The sequence below is a fragment of the Protopterus annectens genome, chromosome 9.part0 (assembly GCF_019279795.1).
Source record: "Protopterus annectens isolate FY-2018-M chromosome 9.part0, PAN1.0, whole genome shotgun sequence".
In the NCBI taxonomy this organism is placed as follows: domain Eukaryota; kingdom Metazoa; phylum Chordata; order Ceratodontiformes; family Protopteridae; genus Protopterus; species Protopterus annectens.
In genome coordinates this window covers 1,388,123,662-1,388,145,957 of record NC_056743.1, presented here as the reverse complement: position 1 = coordinate 1,388,145,957, position 22,296 = coordinate 1,388,123,662, and the positions used below count along the sequence as shown (strand labels likewise).

Genomic DNA, 22,296 nt, shown 5'->3' with positions numbered 1-22,296 from the left:
CCATGGGATAGGTAAGACCAATCAGAACATGTTAATTGAAGCACCAAAAGGGAACTGGATCAGCTTAAAAGTCCTCCAAGTGAACCTATGTTGTGGTAGTAAATAGTTATAAAAAACTGCCCTTTTTAGATCACTAAGTGCCCCTCTCACCCTCCCCCCCCCCCCAGTCTTCAACAGCTTCTGGCATCTATGGTAATGAGGTTGAGGTCTCTGGAGCATGTGGTGAAGAGGGATTGGGATTTTTTTTAATGTAGCATTTCTAACAGAGCTGGGTCAGACATGACTTTGTAAGTCAAGCAGAGATAGCGTCTAAGTACCTGAATAAGATCTCCTCTTAGAGATCTGTTAAGGACACTGTACAAGTTCAGATATTTTAGTCTTTCATAATAACTTAACTTTTCACATCCATGGATACCTTTGGTATATTTCTGCTGTACTCTTTCCAGTTTACTCATGCTTGTTTTCTTATAGGGTTTCCATATTATTATTCCATACTCAAGTTTGGGTCTAATGTAACTAACAAACAATGACTTCATTATTTTTGATTTCCTAGACTTTATAAATTTTTTTATACAACCTATAGTTGTACTACAAAATAATAAAATAAAATAGTATGTAGTCCTCAGTTGAGTTAAGGATGGAATATCCTTTATTGAAACATCCTTTATTGAAACACAAACTCAGCTGTGGGCTGCCTACTATTTTAATTTATTATTTTGTAGTACGTATTTTAAAGTTTGATTTATATAGGTGAACTATATGCATAACTTATTTCAAGGATTGAACTTCACACACTCCACACTGCGAAGTTTCTGCTTAGTTTGTTTTTGACCCTGTATAGGTTACATACTGAGTTTTCTGAGACTTCGAGGGATGCCACGGATTTTTCTTTTTAGAGTGTGATTTATGCATACATTTCCCACATATCTTACCATGAAATGTACTATGCCATCAGTATATTATCTGTTATGATACCAGTGTAACAGTCATACTAATATAATATCATAGATAGATCATTTACAACTGACAATGTATAAATGCTAGGACCTTTATTTTATTGTCTAAATTGTAATGAACTTCAGTTTTCATGTTGCTTGATAGTGTATTTCAGCTCAGTTGACCTGGTGGGACTTAGATTTCTGACTTTCCAGTACTGCTGAGATCCTAGGAGTTCCTATACCAGGCACAGTCCTCTTTTCAATTCTCCTTACTTAGGACAATGTTTAAATGCTGAAAAAAAGGCAGCCACCATACATTGCTTGTCGGCACAGAATGGCCCCCAGGCATTCTTGTATGGAGACAGCTAATGACTCAGCAAAAGGTGCAATGTCCAAAGCCACAGCAGCTTGCACCAATGTGGGAATATAACTGATGACATATGGTAATCCAGTTTGTTTACAAATTATAATTCTAGTCTGGCATTTGTAATCAGTATCTCAGTAGTGGGCAGGAATCTGCATTTTTAACAGAATGCATTTTGATCTGTTGGAATGCCAGACTGATGCTCCGTTTCACTATTTTTTCCTGTTTGTCTTTTCTGTCCCTTCACTGTCCCTTTTTATTGCTTCTTTCATTAAAGATACATCTCAGCAAAAAAACAGGGACATCTGATTGGTAGATATCCAGCTTTTCTTAAAAGCACAGAAACATCTATGTGACATGTCCTCAGTGACTGTAAAAGGAGGAGCTGCTCTGCCTATTCTTCCTGCAAGGACCTTGTAACTCAGTACAAGGCAACATTTATTATGTCTTCCTAAATATTCATGCATAGTCTTTTTAGTTACTTTTCTCATCTTTTTATGCACCCCTAAATAGTTCCATCAGCTACACAGTCTGTGATGGGTGAAGGCATGCCTATGATTACTAGTTAAATGGCATCATCGATACTGCACATCAGGGAGTGGCGAATGTGTTCTGCCTTCGTCCTTTTTTCTGCAAGGACATAATGAGAATATTTAATTCCTAACAAAGCTAAATTTTTAAGCTCATTAATATGTACCTGTGTATCCATGGTCTTCAGCATTTTTTTTTTGTGTGTGTGAATGCAATAATCAGGCACCTCTTTACCTCCTATATAATTGTCTGTAAAATGCAGGATTAAACAGACATAGTCGGTTGTTTTGTAGAACTCTACCTTCAAGGAACTAAGGCTTTCCCTTGTACGCAAAAAAATCAAATACAGTCTGTTCTGTTCGGAAGTATTAGAATATGTACTGCAAATCTCTAGCAATATTGTTTTAATGATGGACTGAAGACTGTAAAAATAACTTGTGCACTTTCTGAGGCTGTAGATAGTATTAGACATCTACAAATACTGCCATCCTCTGACCAGGCATGTCTTTATAAATCCAGTCAGCATATCCAGGTTTACTAGATCTTTTATAATGGTGTATAAAAGACAGGGGATGATGGCCCCCTATTGTAGAAGGAAGTAGCAGTCCACAAAAATCACAAAAGCTGATATTCCAGAAAAGAGCCATGCAGACAATAGAGTGGACTATTGAGTACAAGAAAGAAGTTATGTATCGTTACTATTATGCAAGAAGCCCAGAATTTCCAGACAATAGATATACAAAATGGTTAAGAGAGAAATTAGAGGAAAGAAAAATACTTCCACAAGAAAAACTGTCAGAAGCTTCAAATAAAAATGTTTGTTCATTAATACAGCAGAACCAAGAAAAACACTATATAGACCAAGAAGCCTTGTGCCGTTTGGAAAAAGAAGTGACTGAGGAAGTACAAAAATTTAAAGAACAAAATTTAGAGATATTTGAAGGTTATAAAAAAGAAATATGGACATGGGAAAGAAAGAAAGATCTGACATGGTGCAATATTTATGCAAAGCAGAAAGCCAAATTAATCAACACAAAAAAGGCAGCCCCAAAGATATTCGAACAGAAATATAGGCAAAGGCATCCAGGTATGAAAAATTTCACAATAAAAAAAAATAAGATCACAAAGAGGGAAAGTAGAAAAGAAGATTAGCCAGGTAGAAGTTAAAAAAAATTTAGATGAAGTTATGGAATATTTTCGAAGTGAAGGATTCAATGTTGAAAGTTTAACACAGACCATATCATAGCATGATGGAATAACTAGTCTCCAAAGTAAGGAGAAACAAAAGGAGCAGGAGACATCTTTATAAGTATGGACATGGGAAAGAAAAAGAGATTTAATATGATGAAATATTTATTCAAAGGAGAAAGCAAAACTAATCGATGCAAAAATAGTAGCACCAAAGATATTTGAAGATTAATACAGGCAAAGACATCTGGATATGGAAAATCTTACAATACAAAAAAATAAGAAAACAAAGAGGAAAAGTAGAAAAGAGGATTTGTAATGGAGAAGATAAAGAAATAGAAACTGAAGTTACAGATTACCTGCAAAGTCATGGATTTAGTATAGAAAATTGAACTCAGATAAGAACACAACAGGATAAAGCAATGGACACCCAAGTTATGGAGAAAGCAGTGGAGCGGGAAGCATCTAATCAGTTGACATATGAAGATAATTTGAAGCCTCCCACAGGAAACCAGTACGAAGGTTCAGTTGGACCTATACGGCAAGGGAAAGAAAAGCAAACTGTGGCAACTGTGATACAGTCAATGTCAGGGAGTGATAGGCCAGTGATTTCCCATATGAAAGAGCAATGGATGACACAGGGTGAAACTGAAGACAACATGGCACAGGAAGAAGCTCTGGAACTTTCTATAGAATGTCCACAGGAAATAGTGAACAAAGAATGTGCCTTCAGTTTAGAATAAAATGATCTAAAAGACAAGGTGCCTGATTTAATAGAGATGGATAGACATATGAAGATCAGTGATAGAAATAGACTGCAGAAGGTCAATAAAATCCAAAAAGTCAGAATTTGATAAAACAAATGAACATAGTAATTAGGACTGTCCCTAGAGATTCACGCAACATAACAGAAGTAAATAGGCTACATTAATGTGCAGCCAAATTAATAACAGATAAAGTCCTACCACAAGAACACAGGATAGTATGGGAAAGGAAGGGGAGAAATTGGATGCCATCATGGAAGTGTCAAATAGAGAAAACTATAAAGCAATTAAGACAAGAAGTGTCAGTGTTAGAAGAGTATAGAAGAGGGAACAGATCAACAAAAATACTCAGAAATACAGATGTAATAAAAGCAATGCACAGTATTATAATGCATCAGGATTTATTATGCACTATCACTTTTAATAAACTTAAAGTATATGCACAGACAGGAAAAATAGAAGATAAATGGATACATATAAAGGAAAAGTACAAAATAAGCTTTTTATTGATGACACTAAACTGTTTTATAGAGAATTGGGAAACAAGGTAAAAGCAAATTGTAAGACAACCAAAAAAGAAGAAATAGATACATTTTGGAGAAATATTTATGAAGATCCTGTGGAACATAATAAAGATGCTAAATGGACAGAAGAAGTAAAAGAAAGAATAAGAAGTTCAAATGTACAAGATATGAAATAGGATGAGGTAACGGCCAGAGAGATTGTAGCAAAGTTAAGAAAAGCCTCTAATTGCAAAATCCTAGGCCCAGATGCAGTACCTAACTTCCGGCTAAAAGTATTAACATCTTTGCATGAAAATTTAGCCATGAGTAAGAACTATTTATATGCACACCCCAAACAGACACCAGCCTGACTAACAACAGGAAAAACAATGTTCCTACTTAAGAATGAACCTACAAGCCACCCTAAAAACTATAAACCAATAACTTGCTTTTCAACAACGTATAAACTATACACTGGAATTGATGTTGACAGAGTTTATAGTCATTTAGAAGAAAACTCAATTATGGCAATAGACCAAAAGGGTAATAAAAGAAAGTCATATGGAACAAAGGATCATTTGTTAAATAAAGTCATAACGGAGAACTGTAAGAAGGGGAAGAATCTAAGTATGGCATAGATAGACTACAAAAAAGCATTTAACAGTATTTCACATTCATGGATAAAAGAGTGCTTGTAAATGTATAAGATACACCATACACTGATAAATTACATCATAGCCACCATGAAACAGTGGCAAACCACTTTGCAGTTAAGCCATGATAAAGGACAAAATATTATTACAGGGATAAAAACCCAAAGAGGGATATTCCAGGGTGACTCTCCATCACTGCTGTTCTTTTACCTTGCCCTTAACCCATTAATTTGTCTGCTTAACTAATGAGGTCATGGCTACAATTTGGCTCCCAGAAAGCAACAACATATAAAGACTTCTCATCTTTTTTTTGTCAATGATTTAAAACTGTATAGCTTGTCAGATGAGGAAATGAAAGCCCAACTGCAAGTAGTCAAAACTTTTTCAGATGATATAAGAATGTCATTTGGTCTTGATAAATGTGCAAAAGCAACCTGTCACTCGCCAGGTCAGACTAAAACTAGTAAGCACTGTGGTTCTTGTTCAAACAGCTTTATTGTATGCAAACACATCATGAATGAGGTTAAGTAACTTTAACTTATAAACAGATTAGCTATCATACACATGGATGCTAACATTCTGGCTGCACCTTCAAAATGGCACTGAAGCTAACACATGCTTGGTATTTATATGCATACACAGATCTTGGCAATGCTTCTTAAAGGTATTATACACCTGTTATTCTACAGCCTCCCTATTTGAGAAAATGAGTTAGGCATTGTCACTGATAGTAATGAATATGCAATTTATATAGAAATGATTTTCATTGTGCAATTATAAAAAGCTAGATACATATATACAACTATGTCCAAGTTGCTATGTATGTCACACTAGGTTTTGAAATGTGACTATATTGTTTGACATAAAATTTGGGATCTGGTTTATCAATTGCAATTGTCTCTGCTGACTGTTCAATCTTAGGAGCACTGTAATCATCTTCTGGAACAGTATTAGGAGTCAAGACATGTTCTGGAACAAAACTATCATCTGGATTGCTCTGAGATTTAGAGTCTTTATCACAGGTATGATGCTGCGACATCGGTTCTGCAACAGGAAGAAGATGTCTGCAATTTCTCTTGTACTCCACAACTTCGGATTTAACAAAATAGGATCTCGGCTCTGCACAAATACTCGTCACTTGACCAGTCTGGTTGAAACCTTTCGCTGTCTGTATTTTCACTGTCTCTCCTTTTTTCAATGGATGAAGAAATCTGCTTGACTTATCATAGCTGGACTTTTGGAAAGACTGCTTTCTTGATAACTGGGCTTTGATTGCTTAGTTGTGCTTAGATTTAGGCCTCAATAAACTAGAACTGATAGGCACTGTTGTTCTGATTTGCCTAGATAGAAGTCTTTGAGCAGGTGAGCCAAGTATATCACCATGGGCTATGTTTCTGAGATTGAGTAAGTTAAAAAAAATTGGTATTATCATGCTTTGACTTGTCACGTTATTGCTTTGCACTCTGTATTGCACGTTCAGCAAATCCATTGGACTGCAGATACTCTGTACTATAAGTAACATGTATGAAGTCCCATTCTCTGGCAAATTTCTGAAACAATTGACTGGTGAATTGCATACCATTGTCAAAGATTAATTTCTGTGAATTGCCATGGACTGAGAAATGGTGTTTCAACTTAGTAATGACTATAGTAGAAACTGGATTAGGTAGTAAATAGATCTTAAACCAATTTGAATAAGAGTCTACCAGTACTAAGTAATGTTGATTGTTCCACTCGAATATGTCAGTAGCTACAAATTGACCAAGGTAGATCAGGAATTTGACTTTGATGAAGTGGCTCTCTTTGCAAATGCGTTTTAGTACTATCACATACTGAACTGGAAGAAAGTACTCCATCAATGTCTTTCACTAGAGAAGTCCAAAATACTAGTCCTCTTGCTCTTCTATTAGCAGATTCAGGACCCAGGTGACCATGATGCAAAATCTGGATATATTCTTGTTGTAAGGAAGCAGGAATAACAATTTTAGGACCTTTGAAAATAATGCCATCTTCCATCAACAACTCATCTCTGCAAAGAAAGTAAGATTGCACTTCTCATGGTACACTGGATTGTTCTGATGGCCAACCAACACTGATATAGTGACTGAGCTTTTGCAAAACTGTATCAGTCATTGTATGACCTCTTAGCTCTTCAAGTCTTGTGGTAGATAAATTATGCACTTCCATGACATCAAAGTCAAAATTCTCTGTGTAAAGCTGTTCTTTTGTATTTCTATGTGCTCTGGATAAGGTAGCAGCCAGATAAAAAAGTTTGCCTTTCATATAGACCATTTTGAAGTTGTACTTTTGCAATTTAAGCATCATTCTTTGTAATCTCACTGGAGCTGAATGCATAGGCTTCTTTAAAATAATAATTAAAGGTTGATGATTAGTTTCAATCTGGATATCTTGGCCAAAGATATAATCATGAAACTTGGAACATGCAAACACTATTGCTAAAACTTCTTTATCAGTTTGAGCATAATGCATCTCAGTCTGGATAAGTGTTCTAGATGCTTAGGCTACTGGCTTGCCTTCTTGGTGAATAACTGCACCTAAACTATTCCAGTCTCACATAGACCTACCACGACAGCAAACCAAACACATAAACACACAAAAACATACTCAGAGGCTCTAAATAAAAATCTGCCTAAGCAGCAGAGACCTCCAAAGCAGACACCCAAGCAACTGCTACCCCAAAACAAAACACGTGCAACACGTAGTTCACAAAGCCAGTGTGCCGAACAGTCACAACCCTTAAGGCTAAACAACACACCTGATACACTTGTAATAGGTGATTCTATCGTCAGGCACACTGACGTCCCGCTCACCAGGCTGAACAAGGAGAAGGTCACGGTGAGCTGCCTGTCGGGCACTAGGATCTGCCACATAACACAAGCACTCAGGTCACTCCAAGGCAAGTACAAATATGACACAGTCATTGTCCATGCTGGTGTGAATGACCTGAGACATACTTCCCTGGACTACATGAAAAGAGACATAGAGGAGCTCTCTGAGCATGTAGTCCAAGCTGGTATGACCCTGACCTTGAGTGGCATCTTACCCTCACCAAGAATGATGCCACAATATGAAGACAAGATGATCAATTTCAACAATTGGCTTAAGCATTGGTGTCATTCAAAGGGGATCCAATGCCTGTCAGCCTGGGATGACATGCTCGACAAGCCACGCTGCTTCGCTAGGGATGGCTTGCACATGTCACCCCTGGGCTTTCGGATATTGCCAAAGGCTCTTGCCACCCCCATAGTGACTTTTTTAGGTAAGGCTCAAAAGACAAACCCACCTCCATAGGTATCACAAGGGATAAGAAACTAAGAGTAATGCTACTCAACGCCAGAAGTCTAAACCTCAAGATGCACACACTCGAAACTCTCCTTAGCATGGAGAACATCAATATCTGTGCAGTAACAGAAACCTGGTTCAAGGCTCCCAAGAGCACCCCAGCACTATCAGGTTATACTTCATACCATGCTTTTCGGCCCCAAAACTCGGACTGAACCACAAAAGGAGGGGGAGTATCAATATTCGTCAAAGATACCCACACCTCCAGGTTTGTGGCACAGCACGAAGCATCGGAGACTATCCATGTGCAACTAACAGTGGGTAAAACTGCCTTCCAGTTTATAGCCTGCTACAGACCACCCTCCCAAACCTAGGAACCCCACTTGGCCTTCCTGAGAACACTGGAAAATATGAAGGTCTCTCTAAACACCATTATACTGGGCGACTTCAACTACCCAAACATACACTGGGAGCATTACTCTAGCTCCAACACCCTAGCCCAAAGGTTCCTAGAATTTATAAACTCAAATGCTATGGAACAACTTGTGACCACTCCCATAAGAGGGGAAAACATACTGGACCTGATCATCACCAACATGGGGACTCTATGCTCCAGACCAGAAGTATATCCCTCACTGGTAAGATCAGACCATAAATTAATCTCACTGGATATCCACATCCCAACCCAACCCCCTGCCCAGAAAACCACAGTGAAAACTTCTCTAAAGCAAACTTCACACTACTCAAAACCAAGGTGGAATCCATCAAAGCCCCCGGGCCTGTGGAAAATATGGTCCAGATTACAGAATCCTTTATAAACTCATTCTATGAACACCTTCAGGAATGCATGGATCATACAATCTCAAATAAAACTAAGACCCAATCCCCCAAAGGCAGGTGTCCTGTCTGATAGACCCCAGCCATAAACAAACTATACAATAGAAGAAGGAAGTTACTACACAATAGAGCAAAATCCCCAAAAGGGAAGGCATCTCTGATAAGTATTAACAAAAAACTACGGGCACTCATAAAATCATCTAAGGCCAGCTTCGAGAGAAAAATTTCACAGGACACTAAAGATAATCACAAAGCTTTCTTTAGTTATGTTAGAAACCTAGGTGGGAATTCCCAGATATGCTCAGAATTAGTCCAAAATGACAAAAGAATACACTGAACCCACAGACACTGCCAAAATCCTGGCCGAATGGTTCAGCGCAAACTCCCCCCCTCCCCACCAAAAGAGCAAATATCTATTCCAGCAGAGTGTTGCTCCCCTGACATCTCAGATGCTCAGGTAAAAACCGCCCTCTCCAAAGCAAAAAACACAGCATCAATGGGACCAGACGGTATCCCAGGCTGCATCCTACATGAACTCCAAGATGAGCTGATCCCAAATATAAAGCTACTGTTCAGTCTCAGCCTTACTACAGGATATGTACCCAAAGAGTGGCGTACAGCAACAGTGGTCCCTCTCCACAAAGGTGGTGCTTCAACGGATCTTGGAAACTATCATCCCATAAGCCTGACTAGATTGGTCTGCAAAGCTATGGAAAGGATCATCATGGAACTCATAAATAAAGATATTGGGGACCTACAGACACTGGATCCTACCCAGTTTGGCTTTGTTAAGGGCAGATCCTGCCTCTTAAACATGGTCAATTTCTTTGAAACAGTCACCAAAGCCATTGACGAGAGGAAGGTGGTCCACACAGCCTACCTAAACCTCACAAAAGCCTTCAATACAATACCCCACTCGGGCATCATAGATAAGCTATCCAGCTTAAATATAAACACCGATGTCACTAGATGGGTTGCAAACTGGCTCAAGGACAGAACCCACATGGTTAGAATTGCTGGAGCCATGTCAGACTCCAAACCAGTTACAAATGGCATCTCACAAGGCTCAGTCCTGGGACCTCTCTTGTTTGGTATATATTTCTCGGAGGTACAGGCCAACACGGAAGGACTGTGGCTGACCAAGTTCGCAGATGACTGCAAACTGGGTGCCATAATCAAGAAGCATCCTCCAAAAGGGCCTCATAGAAACAGACAACTGGTGCCAGAGCCATGGCCTCAAACTAAACACCAAAAAGTGTATAGTCATTCCCTTTGGCAAAAACAAAGTGCCCACAAATTACCACATAGGTGGTAATCCATTAAGTACGGAAGAAGTAATTAGGGACCTGGGGACCCAAGTTGATAGCAATCTCTCATTTGACAACCACGTGGCCAAAGTGGTTAGAAAAACATTTTATATAGCCCACCTAATCATGAAGGGATTCACATCTAGATCAGGGGAGGTCATTGTGCCTCTTTACTCATCCCTCATCAGGCCCATAATTGAGTACAATGCCACTTTTGGGATGTACCTTACCAGACACCTGCAGCAACTAGAAAGACCCCAAAAGTACCTCATCAAGAGGATCAAAGGGCTCAAACAGATGCCATATGCTGCCCGGTTAAAGAAACTCCAGCTCTACTCAGTTGCATACCGCCTGCATAGAGGCAATCTGTGCCTGATGTATAAAGCCAGAATTAATGGACATGCTGCACCTCAGAAAATCCAAATCCCATCGAGATACGCGCTCGAGGGACTTAAACCTCAGCAAAGAAATAAATAGGGCATGCTGGAGGGACAGATTCATAACCCATAGGCTCCCTTCACTCTGGAATAAAATCCCAGTCAAAGTTAGGCAGAGTCTCTCACTGACTCTCTTCAAGTGAATCTTGATGAGTGGATGGGAGATCATAGGTTTACCCCGGGTATCACTTCTGTGTCACTGTTAGACAGAGGCACAGTAAACTAAACCTTGAAAAAGGGCATAGTAAAATTCATTTAAATGGGTGGCGAAAGCCAAACACACTCTCGCTAGGCTTACAAATGCCCTAGGGCAGATAGCCTAGTATGAACCTATGAATCTATGAACTAAATTTTGAAGCATCACAGGAAAGAGTCACTGGTTTGTTGATGTCATAGTATCTTAATGTGGTGGGGTAGCCATTTTCTGCTTAAGAACTTCAAATGCTCTCTGGTACTGGTCTAGCTATGAACAAGTAACATTTTTACATGTGAGGTCCCTCAAAGGTGCTGTCAACTCACTGAAGTCTGATACAAACTGTCTAAGTAATTGTCCATACCAAGAAAATGTTGTAGAGCTTGCACATTATCTGGTACTGGCATTTCAAGAATGGCTGCTTGCTTGGATGGGTCTGGTCTAAAGCCCATACGCGTAAAGAAATGACATACATATGTACCTTCTGGTAGTCTGAATTTGCACTTCAGAGGATTGAGCTTTAAGTTCACTTCATGTGCTCTGTCTAGAACTCTCTCAAGATTTCTGTCATGGAAAAAGCCAGAAACCAAGTAAGAAGCCTTTGGACTCCGAGGCTAACATGCTGAAGATGGAATAAGGAGTTCCCTACTCTGATTTTTTTCAGGCTTTATTTCTCTTGCTTTTTTTTGACAACTAAAAATCTTTGTAGAACAGGTAATATGGTCACTCTTTTAGTTGCTAATTGTCATCTACACATCAACTAGACTGAGGTGGAAATCACCAGTGCCAAATATGTTAAAGGGCTATCAATACTGATGGACTCAAGTTATAAGACAGAACTCCTGTTACCAAGGGTGAGACAGACAATCTTCAGTTTATATATATATATATATATATATATATATATATATATATATATATATATATGGGTCTAAGCTCAAGGTTTCAAAACTTCAAATTTCTTATGGTTGAGGCCATAAGATCAAAGTTTTGAAACTTTGAAACTTTCAAGAAAAAAAACTAAAAACAATTTTTTTTAAATTTCTTGCAGCCCCCCTGCACCCACCCATCTTCTTCTAATTAAATATACCAGCTCCAAGATTACACTTCAGAGAGAAAAACAGTAAATTTCCCATTACACGCTGTATGGCAATCTCCATTTAAATAACTGAGACCACTTTGTTGAATGTGCACTATTCCGAAACCTGACTATACCGAACTTCAAAACACAAAGACCTCTTATTCAAAAATTACAAACACAAAGACACACATTCACTAGTATTTTTGCAGGGGGGCAAGCTGAACTGCACCTCACATGTGGGGGGTTACTCCCCCCACCCCCCATGGGAATTATATATAGCAACTCTGAGATTGCACTACAGTGAAAACAAGGGTAGTTTTCCTGATCCTGTAGTGTGATCTCCATTTAAAGATACAATCACTGTGAAAATAATTGCCCACATGCTGAATATTTCTACACCTACCATCAAATCTGCCATGCCACATAACTAGTACAGAGTAGCAGAAGGTACATAAACACTGTATACTTGTGCCTGAACTTCTTGCACCGCCAGCATCGTGTTAACTGTTTCACTTATAGTCAACTTTCGGAATAGTGCACATTTGACAAAGTGGTCTTGGTTATTCAATGTTCTGTAAAATGCAAATTCAGCAAATCAAATGAGACCCATATATACGTGTGTGTGTGTGTGTGTGTGTGTGTGTGTGTGTGTGTGTGTGTGTGTGTGTGTGTGTGTGTGTGTCTATACATATATATATATATATAGATGTGTGTGTGCACTCTGGATAAGGGAAGAAACATAGAAAATGTATAAAGACACAAACAAGGTGTTAGTACAATTATTTTGACTTGTTTGAATAATGCCGTAACTTTGTCTATAATTAGTTCTTTCAGTAATACCGACGTCTGGATTTTTGTTTAATTTTTCTCTTAACACAATGTGCTTATTCTACCCCATTTGCTGCTGTGCATCAGACCTATACAAAAGGGCTAATGAATGGTAATTATTTGATCACTGTATGAATAAATGCAAACACAATATAGATTTTACCACCATCAACTCACATGTATTGTTCATTCTTTCATTTTCACTTCAGTGAATTATTAGGAACAAAAAAACAGGAAGAAAAATGATTACCCAACAATGGGATTTATTGCAGGGTCTATAGTAATCTCCTTGTTTATTGGGTATGCACAGGAAAATGCGACCATCTTGCCAGTACCTGTTTTAATACTTCCAGTGGCTGTTGGCTCGAGGATAAGTACATTGGAGAAAATTACATGGGTTGCATTACTCTGAAAGGAAGGACAAAACAGCCATCATGTAAGCAAAATAATGTGCCAAGTATAGCCATTATTAATGAAAATGACAGCATATCTAGACATAGTTAGCAACTAATATGTACCCATATTTGTAGAGAAAGATGATTAATAGGTATTCCAATATATAAAATATACATACCTTTATAGCAGTCCCACACTCCAATACGTTTTGATTCACAGAAATGGAAATCATTCTTTGATCACCAATTATGACTGGAGCACCTATACATGTTTGATCATTTAGATGTACAAATGATGAGTTAAGGTGTAAAGCTTCTAGGAGACATTTGGATACAGAGATCGTGTATGCCGCTGACTGACAAGAAAGAATTGGGACAATGTCTGTATCAACTAAATGAGGAAAAGAAAGAAGAAAAGCAATATGCTATTAAAATCACCAGCGGCAGTAATGTAATGTCATTCTTGATAATTAACTGGAAGGATGCAGTATATATATATATATATATATATATATATATATATATATATATATATATTTTTTTTTTTTTTTTTTTTTTTTAATGCACACTATATTTGTTCAAATGCTTCTTAAAATTTGTAGTTTTATTTACAAATATTTAGACATATATAAAACAGTTGCTGAGCATTATAGCAATTTATTTGGCTGTTTCTAGCTTATATTCAATTTATATGTTCCAGGATGATGCTGTCAGCCATATCTTGGAAGTAGATATGATTTGTTCACTAGTCTGTATAGCAAATTTAAAGTACAAATCTGAGAGCAATTGGAGTATTTTAATTATAGTGGCCTTTAACATATAGATTTTAATTATAGTGGCTTATAACATATATATTTTATATTTTTAAACTAGATATTTGTCTCACAGACAAAACTGTTAGGCTTCTTGCAGGTAACAGAAAGGCTCTTATTTTTCTGAGTTTTTCAGACTTACCATAACCTGCATATGTGAGTGGATTACATAGACAGTGGGTATCCCTTGTGGCATCCTGGCATATTTCATCATTGGCACATGCAGGACCGCAATCTAAACAAAATGTAACAGTCCAGTTTAATTATCAAAATATGGCTTGACCTTTATTTACCAATAACAGCTCTTAGAGTGTCCATATTATTCTTTAAATAAAGAAAGCCATAAAATTAAAAGCAATGTGCTGAACCTCAAAAGACTGAATTTTACCAAGCATGCTGTCCATTGACACTGGTTAAAGAAGGGACATAAAAGCATGAACTAAGGGAACTAAGAGGTCCTAAGTGAGATTGCAGGAGGATGAATTAACAAAGGGAAAACTGAAACTAGCTAACAGATTAGAAAACAAAAGCAACATGAATTACAGCACTCCCTTAAAAGATTAGAATGTGCTCCATAACAACCACACCATTCAGATCACAGAGGTCCCTTACACTGTCACTGCATTAATGTTTATATAGCCTGGCTACAGCACATCTTACAGTAAGACTAGAATTCAGTTGACCTGCTGGATTACTGAGCCCTGGTTTAGTGACTGTAGTATATAGTTACATTATTATGCCTACTTCAGACAAAGCCAGAATAATTAATAATACCAGACTGAATAATTTCATGATAATCACATCTGTCATTACTGGTCTGAGCTTTATGAAGGCAATCAATTACAGTAGTTAAAATGCAATAATGCGAGGATTTATTCAGATACAACAGAGCACGCAGGGATGTGAGGATGAAAGAAGTATAGTAAAAACTAAATAAATATTACTTCAAAGGAAGCATGCTAAAATCCAAACTTTGAACTCTGGAGAAAATAAGGAAACATTCCTGATGTACAAAATGAAGTAAACCAGTGTTGCTTAAGAATTAATGCAGTCTATAAAGAGCATTTCTCTGTAACTGTACTAAAGCATATCAAGGACTGTGAAAAATGCTTATGATGCCATAAGTCCATAAAACATTTAAAAAATAGATTACATCAAATAATGTTATATGTTATACAATACATAAGAGAAAATGTGAAAGTTGTCTGGAAGACTTCTCAGGACTTGTAAATGAAATGAAAAAAAAAATACAACTCTGGTACAAATTGTGTACATTACTATTCTTTCCCTTAGTTTTGACTTCAATGATATCTGAGAAATGTATCTGTAAATATCCATAAACAAAAGCAAGGTTTGTTTGTTGAACCTCAGTGAAGTATAATGTTTGCTACAACCCTTATGATTCACAAACAAATATAATAATATGAAAGGCTAAGTTGTATGATGAGCAGTGGCAGGTAGGGTGAGACAATTCAGATACAAATATATCATGATTGCTCGAGGCCATGGAATACCACATTGGCATGAAATGTAAATAGACATAGAATGAGATAGAAACAGGCAGCATTATGTTATTGAGGGAGGTTGTGAATGCAAATTATGGCAAACAATATGGTGAAGAAATTCAGAAATGTATAAAACTGAGTGGTGAGTTGCAATTGCCAATGTATCTTATGTCATAATGTCCTGGTGATCACAGACAGAGACCATGAAATCATGCTAGGTGCAAATGCAGATTTAGCACAAATGCACATTTGTGAGTCCTTAACAGCCAGTAGTGATGGAGGTACACATTGCCAACTGCCACATCATGGAAGGATCTGGCTGTAACTGATATTTATCCCCTTCATGAAACATAGTAGACTGCCACTGTGTGAGCAGAGACAATATGCAGGAGCTGGTAGAGATATATTGCCTTCTCATGTGGTCTTGTGGGATAAGTGGATTAACCATTCCTGTGAACACCAAGGTATGTGCAGCATTGAGATTATTGGCTACAGTAATCATCTTGTGACCAAATACTGACATTGTGGGTGTATTGTGATTATCTATCTCATGGATAACACACTGATTTCTCGCTGCCATGCTATACCACATAGAATAGCATATGCTGTGCTCACATACCTCAGAGGAGAAAAACAACAGCATGTGAGCATTCTGACATAGCCCAATTTCTGGAGGTACTGAGAGCCACTGACTGCACACACATTGCCATCAAAGCCCCACCTGAACCATAGGGCAATGTTGTATCTACCATAATGGATTGTACTCTACCACCTGCCAGGTAATCTGCAATGCAATTGCCATAATATACAATGTATCAGTGCACCACCCAGGCAGTGAACAGAATTCTCACACCTGGCACTTGTCTGACTTATATCAGTAGTTTGTGCATGGTAATTTCTCCTAGTGATATTTTATTGGTGATACCTGATATGCCCTGGGGCAATGGTCTCATGACACCAATAAGGAGCCACACACCATGGCAAATAATATAAAAAAACTCTGCCTTGTGGCAGACTAAAAACATTGTTGAATATGTTTTTATTTTGATAAAGGTCCTCTTCCACTGCCACTGTTTAGCAGTCTGTCTTGGTGCCTTATTCATACACGTGCACCTCCATCACCTCCATCACTACTGACTGTGAGGACAGTCTCGTGCATGTACATTTGTGTTTAGAATTCACTGACGGTGCTCCACAGTATGCTCCAGAAACATGCAGCAGAGTATTTGCTGTATGCACAATGTTGAACAACATGTTACACAAAACAAATACAGCAGGGTGTTGCATCAGGAGAGATGATTCAGAGGCATCTGCTATGTGTAGTGGCAAAAACAGGCGGCATCACTTTCACAACTATGAGACAAATTAGATATAAAACAGAGTAAGAAGGATGTATGCAGTACTAACAACAGACTATGCTGTGGCCATGCTGTGCAGCAGACAAATACTCCCCTGATAACACAGTGCTGATGGCAGGGCAAAGCCATCATCACATGCAAGATGTATAGCAACAAGTGACATCGGAAGGCAATGAGCATTGTAGGAGGGTTACTGATGTGTGTGTGTGTGTGTGTGTGTGTGTGTGTGTGTGTGTGTGTGTGTGTGTGTGTGTGTGTGTGTGTGTGTGTGTGTGTGTATCATGGTTTTGTGAGTGTGGTGAACTGAGAAGACTATTCAGAGAAAAGATTATATCTCTGGTGTGGTTTTCTTGGACTGAAGTGTGTGATGGTGGAGGGTGTGTGTGCATGTGTGGACACAGCTTGTGCAGAAGTTTCTGCATAGTGCATTTGTTCCTGTGCCAGATCCTGGATACTCTCAGGAGGTATTTGCATTACCCATGCATGCTCCCACCTTTGGGAATTGGCTTCTACAAGTGGTGTCACTAGTACAATCTACAGCAGGTACAGGAAGATGTGCTCTGTGAGCATGAATAGAAGTGTATCACATACATGGGTTTGGCAAGTACACCCCAACTTGTTCAGATCTGCAACCATGATGCGTTACAGCACTCTCAACACCAGTAGTAAATGTGTGGGAAGAGGAGGAGGCAATATGAGATGCAGACCATTTCCTGATCATCCTATGTTGGGTTGCTTTACTGGAAGTGGAGCAGGACTGGCCAGGACATTGGCAGTGGTCATGGTTTGTGATGGCACACAGTTACCTTGAAGGTACAGATTTTCTGTGGTACCTTTTCAAATATTGCATAAACAAGCAAAGCCCTTCCCACTGCCAGGCAAACCATCACCACATTAATCAAGTCTGCAATGGCTGTGGTGGCATCAGTCTGCACCTGTACAATAGAGCTGCACTTATTCTCTGAGAAGGTCATGTAAATACTTAGCTCATTAAAGCTCAGGTGCAAAGTGGGAACCGTGGCATTGACATCGACCAGTACACTATCTATCCCCTACTTTCTTCTTCATGCTGATGGGCACTGCTGGAACTCACTGTTATCTGAGCTGCAAGGGGAGAGGGTTCTACCCTGGGAAGCTATGTTGGTCAACACTTGTCCCACTGTGATATCCTAAGACAGAGGTGTGAGTTCCACAGGCAATGGAGCACTGTCTGTTGAAGGCGGACGTAATATGCCCACCATATTAGCTATGAATGAAGTGCCAATGTGGCTGCAGATTGCACCTTGAAATGGGGTAGTGAGGAACTCTTCTTCATATGGATAGGGAATCTGTTCCAGAGATGGGGTAGTCTTTGGGATACATAGCTGTCTCTCTAGCAGGTCCTATTCATATCACAGATAAGGTTTAAGTCTTTAGAGTGGATAATACTGGTGCTGTTTGTTTTGTGGATATGTAGGAGGTCTGTCAGAGTGGAGATGCTAGGCATAGCTCTCCCCTCTAAAGCCTGTAAGAGACATAATAGGGCCTTGAGGTGGTCTGCAAAGGACATTTTACTCACACCATGGATTCTTTTATGAGGAGCTTCTGTGGACAATCCAGTTGTTAGATATGCCTGGTTAGGTATACACCTAAGGGGATATTGTACTCAATGACAGTGTCTGATGAATGCCAACTACAGTGGAACAATGATTTACTTCGACTTAGATGCTATACCTTTGTTTATAAGTTGTGCAACATAGAATGATTTCCTCATTACTGTAGACACATGATGATCAAAGTCTATATTGCTGTCTGTGTGTCCCTAAGTCACTAACTACCAGGTTAACTCTAAATGGTAGGTTGTCAATATGGTAGTGACCAGGGGTGGATGACTTCCCAAAGGATACTATTATGCATTTCTTGGCATTTAGTTTTAATCCATGGCTCTGACACCAGTTGTTTCTGTGTCAGCCCTTCCTGGAGAACATTTGTGTCAGTGTGGTGTTCAATGACAGCTCCTAATTTGCAATCATCTACCAATTTAGTTAGCCAAACACCATTGACGTTGGTCGTGACTTCAGAGAGGTAAATGCCAAAAAGGACCAGTCCAAGGACTAATCCTTGAGTGATTCTACTTGTGACTGGCCTCTTTGCAGAGGTAGACTTTCCAGTTCTAATTTCCTGAGTCTTATCTATGAGCCAGTTGGCTATCCTCCAGATGACATATGGGTTTGTGCATAACCTGTTGAGTTTGTCAACAATGCCCGAGTGGGGTATTGTGTGAAATGCCTTGGCAAAGTCAAGGTAGGTAGTGTGAACCATTTTGGCCTCATCCATTGCTTTGGTGACCTTTCCAAAGAAGTCCAACAAACTGAGTAGGCAAGAGCTGCCCTTCACAAAACCAAACTGGGTTGGGTCCAGTGTCTCGAGGTTTAATATATCACTATTGATCATTTCCACGATAATTCCTTCAATGGCTTTACATATAAGACTAGTGAGACTTATTAATCCATAGTTTCCAGGGTCTGTTGATGGCCCACCTTTATGCAGGGGGATGACTGTTGCTGCTCTTCTTTCATGAGGCAGGAAGCCTGTTTGGAGGCTGCAGTTAAATAGCAATTCCAGATGGCCTGATAGGTTGTGTTTCATGCTATTTAGAAGACAACTTGGGATATTGTCTGGACCCGCTAATGCAATGTTCTTGGCCTTAGAGAGAGCATTAAAGACCTGTCCCCTAGTGATAGCAGGGGGAGTTATAACTGATGGTATTTCCTGAGGGAAGGTTGGGGGGAGAAAGGGGTAAAGCTAGAGCTAAATTTATTGGCCAGTAGGTTTGCTATATCTTCTGGCTCAGTATACGTGGCTCAATTTACAATGAGCTCTGTATGCAATTGTGTATTACCTTTCAGGTTGCAGACATAGCTGAAGAATTCCTTGTGGTTGTCCATGGCCTGGGAGACTACCTCAAATTTGGCTTTGGTAGACTTTATTTGTCCTCTGGATTGTTTGTTTAGTTTGATGAGAGTGCTTTTATCCTGTTTGTTGCTGCATCTCATAGTTTTTTGCCATGATTTTCTTCATCCTGTTATACGGCCTGCTGATTTTGTGATTCCACCAGTGTGGCTTATTTTTTTGAGTTAGTTCTATGCTTCTTCCTGGTGGGTACAGCTGCCTCTGTGCAGCTATTAACATGCTTGTACAGGGGTTCTGTGTACAGTTCTGCATAGGCAGCAGTGTTCTCAGGGTTTATGGGGACTTAAGATTTTGCCATGTTACTTAATAGCATGAAGTTAGCCTAAGAGTCATTCCTGAATATTCCAGGTTTAGCTGTGAGTCCAGGTTTTATTTTTACTTCAAAGGAGACCATATTGTGGTCTGACCTTACAAGGGATGACCTTACAGTAGGTGGGGTGCAGAACTCTCCCTTATTAGTGAGGAAGATCCAGTATGGTTGCACCCCTGGTTGATCTACTCATAGGTTCATAGGTTCATAAGAGGTTACTAGGTTATTTTCCCTAGGGCCTTTATAAGCCTATCCATGTTATACTTTTTTTCCCTTATTGACCAAGTTGTATGGTCTATATTTTCAGCATGAGTCTATGATCAGCACTGACTGCCCTTATCCAAGAGGGACATAGGTAACATCTCCAGGGTAAATTTATGGTCTCCCATCCAGTTGTCTAAGTTATGCTTAGATAGGGTCATTGAGGATCTCTGTTTTACATGAATTGGGAGATTGTTTCTAAGGAGTGGCAATCTCTAGGAGACATATCTGTCTCTCCAGCATGTCCTGGGTTAAGATCCCTAGAGCGAGTGAATTGTGGTCCAGAGAGCTTGTGCTTACAAAATCCAGGAATCTCTGTGCCTGTATGTTTGTTGTCATATAGAATTCACAGTTAATAGTAGAGTAATTAAAGTTGCCCATAAATATGATATTGGGTTGGATGGTGAGTGTTTTCAATAAGTTTAAATACATGGTATGTATTTCCTGGTTCATAGAAGGGAAACTATAGCTTGCAAAGAAGTGGTATTGGATTTTCCTTATGATGATTTGAACATGGAGTAGCTCCAGTGAATTGTCCTGTTTGACCAGCCTTGAGGTATATTTATTTTTGATGTAAATAGAGGCATCTCCACCTTTAGTCCCTGTCTGTGTTGTAGTAGATATTAGTTCTTAACAAATCTAATTACATGGTATAGGAATACATATTAGCAAATTACACCAGGGTACTGTGCTTTACCTATACATTAGCATAAAACTGACAAACGTTACATGCTGGGTAACTATAATGCTCCCCAACATGAGTAAATGACAGCAGCTAAATGTACTGGGGACTAGTCCTTGTCTCATATCTTGAACAGCTGAATCGAACAGCTGAACCACTTGTCAGTCCTGTGTAGGGGTACAAGAACCTAAACGTAGAAGGCTTTGAATCTGCTTGATGACACACGCCTCTGAAATCAGTCTACTTCAATGACAAACTTGTCAAAAGGGGCTAACATTTATGAAAGTGATGCATTACATGTGATGTACATGCTTATTATTCATGAATAAGCATTAACGTCTGGGTATTAATTGGAAAGGAAGGTAATCCAGGTATTTCTGAATGGCTATGCTTCTTGAAAGCAAACCTTACCTCACCCCATAGGATAGGTACCCACATAAAAATTATACCTGATCACTTTCGAACAGCAGCAAAACATTTATGCTTAGGCATAATGTATATTCATGCTGATGTCAACAAATATGCTATTTTGATTTCTTTATTACAACCTGACCAGCTGGCATAATGATTAAGATCCTTGTATCTCAGGCACAAGGTCAAATGTTTGATCCTGATCTCTGGCCAATGTCAGTTTGCATGTTCTTCCTGTATCTCTGTGAGGCTCCACCCACTGCCAAATAACATGTTGATAGTAGCTAACATATGGTTCAGAAAGACAGAGAAAGTCACAAGATCACATACAAGAGGGCACGGGGGTAGAATCAGCAACTGCAAACTCATCCCCAGCGAAACAGTTGATCCACAGCATATGTTCTCCCTATATCTCTGTGAGGCTCCTCCCACTGCCAAAAAACATCCTTGATAGTAGGCAAGACATGGTTCGGAAAGACAGAGAGAGAGTCAAAAGATCACATACAAGAGGACACTGGGGTAGAATCAGCAATTGCAAATTCATCCTCAGTGAAACAGTTGGTCCTCAGCATAAACTACCAGTTGCCAGAATAAGGTGTAAGTAGTGGTCAGAGAAGCCTTTAAGGTCAACAGAAACCAGGCTGAAGACCTGGAAGTTGACTGGAGAGAAAGCACAACAGTTC

General features: G+C 39.0%; 1 protein-coding gene across 1 annotated transcript in view; it reads right to left on the bottom strand.

Annotated features, from left to right (window-relative positions):
- The window catches only part of LOC122812083 (uromodulin-like), a 763,298-nt gene that overhangs the window by 478,888 nt on the left and 262,114 nt on the right, over positions 1–22,296 (bottom strand). Inside the window, exons 6-8 of the mRNA XM_044084352.1 lie at positions 14,277–14,369; positions 13,502–13,713; positions 13,178–13,335 (exon numbers count right to left, since the gene is read on the bottom strand). Of these exons, the coding sequence (XP_043940287.1) occupies positions 13,178–13,335; positions 13,502–13,713; positions 14,277–14,369 (463 nt within the window). The remainder of the gene's footprint in view (positions 1–13,177; positions 13,336–13,501; positions 13,714–14,276; positions 14,370–22,296) is intronic.